This window comes from Triticum aestivum, chromosome 3A, assembly GCF_018294505.1.
Source record: "Triticum aestivum cultivar Chinese Spring chromosome 3A, IWGSC CS RefSeq v2.1, whole genome shotgun sequence".
Lineage (NCBI taxonomy): Eukaryota > Viridiplantae > Streptophyta > Magnoliopsida > Poales > Poaceae > Triticum > Triticum aestivum.
Genome location: NC_057800.1, coordinates 681887219 through 681890069, shown reverse-complemented (window position 1 = coordinate 681890069; position 2851 = coordinate 681887219). Strand labels below are relative to the sequence as shown.

At 51.4% G+C, this 2851-nt stretch overlaps 1 protein-coding gene across 2 annotated transcripts; it reads right to left on the bottom strand.

Annotated features, from left to right (window-relative positions):
- Positions 1-377: 377 nt before the first annotated feature.
- Positions 378-2118, bottom strand: LOC123063172 (uncharacterized). 2 transcript variants are annotated; one of them, XM_044486904.1, is made up of 2 exons: positions 1997-2118; positions 378-1613 (listed from the first exon to the last, which is right to left on the bottom strand). In XM_044486904.1, exon 2 carries the CDS (start codon positions 1583-1585, stop codon positions 674-676), a length of 912 nt encoding a protein of 303 aa, XP_044342839.1. In that variant the 5' UTR covers positions 1586-1613; positions 1997-2118; the 3' UTR covers positions 378-673. The 2 variants fall into 2 exon arrangements, with proteins under 2 accessions (XP_044342839.1, XP_044342840.1); XM_044486905.1 differs by having other exon boundaries at positions 378-1592.
- Between the last annotated feature and the right edge of the window lie 733 nt (positions 2119-2851).

Below are 2851 nucleotides of genomic sequence, written 5' to 3'. Positions count from 1 at the left end.
AATCACGTTCGAGCCGCTTCGTAGACCGATACAGGTCAGCGTTGGATGGCTTCCGCGTTCTGAACGGTTGCGGAAGGTTTATGAGTCTGCCTTGGAGTTGCCCTTAATGTGGTTGTTATGAATTTTCGTTTCTGATCAAATGTGAAGTTACAAGTTTTCTAAACATTACTAGTGTTTGATTCATGTAAAAGAAAAAATCTCCATGAGCATTGACAAACAACAAACTGGGAATCATGAGCGAGATTTTAGCGTAAACACAACATCTTATTCTCATAGTATAGGCTAAGCAACATAGAAGAGACTAATACTCTGAAGTCTCAGTTACCTCTACGGTTTCTCTTTGACACTCTCCGAGTGTTTGACGTGCTGGTTTCAACGACAGGCTTTGATATTATAAAGCTTGCACAACCATGTGCGGAGAACCAATACATTTTATACGGCTCATCAGGTTGTTGGACGAAAGACTCGATCGCCTCCGTTTGTATTGCCTCCTCTGCTTGCTGCAAACTCCGGTCACTGAGGGCTGCGTTCGAGCAATGGGGTGCACAGCTAATGGTCAACATTAGATATGGGTGGGTGTTTCTGTGCGCTCTAGTTCTAGTTGCGCTGCTCCGGGGAGCTGAAATATGGCAGTTAAAACCCATGGCGATGACTGATTCTGGAAATCTACGTGTTAATTCCGATGGAACGGCTTGTTCTCACAAGAATAGGTCCCATCTTCTTTGCAGCAGAATGGGTCTTGACGGCCTATTCTGCCCAACTCAGCGAGATCAACATCTGCATATTGCCACGGCCATGGTGAAACTAGGACTTGTGAAGATATCTCAGCGATTTCCCCGACCGCTAGATCGGCCAAGGACGTGAACTGGGGACCAAGTGATTGAAGTGACTTGAGGCACTCATTAGCAATCCCAATAATGTCCGTGCTCTCAGTTAGCCGCAGTGTTACCGTGAAGTAAACATATGCCATTGGCCTATTGAGGTCTTTGTGTTTGAAGCCTAGCATTGCCAGCATACCATGCTCTTCCGAAGGGCACGTGTGCACCATGAGGCAGCGGCCCTGGGATCCTTGCTCCTCCTTGTACCAGAGCGCCCTGCCTTGAAGAAGCTTTGCGACCAGAGGGCTGAGATAAAGCCTATACTGGGCAAGTGTAAAGCCGTCCTTCAAGTCGCGTAGGAGCCTGTCGGCCTTCTCCACGGACCGCTCGAACTTTGCGACGTCCGAGGGTCTCAGCAGGTTCTTTTCTGTGCCCAAGGCGAAGAGAGACTTGGCCTTTTTGGGCGGAGAGGGTGCCCCTTCGTCTTGCTGCAGCTCGAGGTTGGAGAGCAAGTCATGGCACTCCTGGAAGGCCTGTTTGATCTCCATCCTTCGACGGAGCAATGCCGTCTCAGTGATGGGCAGCCTGCTCGTCCTCTCAAATTTCAGCTCCAGGTCGTCGTGCGCGGTCACCAGCCTCTTCATGAGGTCCTCCTGAGAGCGCTTCTCCCCGCGGAGTCCGAACACGAAGGAGACGGCTCTATTCACGGCTTTGTCCACAAGTGTCTGGACCACCATCTCCGGCACCTTCTCCGCCATTGTCATCATTTTCTCCCTGAAAAGAAATACAGAAAGGCTAAAAATCCGACGTCAGATTTTCAGACATGGCAATCGGACGTTGTTCATGCTTTATATTGGCGCGAGGATGTCAATTTCAGTCCGCAAGCACGGCGATTTTTCTGGCGGAATAAGAGTTGAGGCGGATTTGCCATGCTCGTCAACTAAACTTGACGTCCAGGGCGAACACAACTTGACATGAAAAAACGTTCGATCTGCCATGCCTAAAAATTTGGTGTCCGCTAGATATCCAGGCCCAAGGAACATGAGTGAGATGCGTGTTGACTGTTACCGATGAGCGCATGATAGGATGTATAGATCGATAGGTAGCGGCGTATACTGCTAGAGAATCGCATATCCGCATAGTGAAAAGGAATTCGTATAGAGGGGGCAGATGATCACCTTGTCCTAGCGGGTGTCCGGCTTCAGTTGGGGCGGTCAAACGAGATGGGCGGAGGAGTACGGGGTGGATGAGAGAGAGCTGCTAACCGAGTGGCTGCAAATGCAGATGGGTTGTAGTGTGGTGATGCCTGGGGACAATAATCCTTTGCTTATATATATAGTGGCCCGTGAAACAGCAAGGAAAGCGGGGAGCGCGTGATGGTAAGAGCAGTAGCAATCCAAAGTACGTACATGCCCGTGAATGGTGCCCATGGGACCTCACCTCAGCACGTACGGCATGGCATGCGAGTCACACTGCCGGCCGGGTCACGGCATTGCTCCGGCGCCACCCGCGCAAGTCGTCGGTCGATGGAGTCGTTTGCTCCGGCGCCACCAGGGCGAGTCGTGGATCGAGTCGTCTGCTAGTACGTGCATGGGGCCCGGGAATCGGCGGCCAAGATTGCCCACTTGTAGTTGTAAACGGTCGATGACAGCAGCCACTTGTGAACTGAACTCTCAAGTGTAAAACAGCTCAGCCTTCGGAAGTCTCGCAGTATCCGCGTCGAGTTTTCCACGACATTCTGTGTACAGTAGCAATCAATGGTTAACAAGATGTAGGTTCCACACACACAAAAACGTCACTAGTCACACGCCACCATCACTGCTTGCTCTGCGTGCCTTCTCCGTCTCCTTTCACGCCCACCTTCCACATTGTAAACCAGCTCAGCCCTTGGAACGGGCCGGCTCGCGCGCACGCCACCCGCCTCAAGTTTTCCACAACCTAGGGTCGTGTGAGCGTGTAGCAATGAACTAGCGAGACGCAAGTTTCTTCGAGACCCATGCTTCCTCGTCTTCCTAAGAGCATCTTCAGCCGTT

What these genes read in the sequence shown, in the direction of transcription:
- LOC123063172 (XM_044486904.1), bottom strand. Translation starts at nt 1,585, where the DNA reads ATGATGACAATGGCGGAGAAGGTGCCGGAGATGGTGGTCCAGACACTT.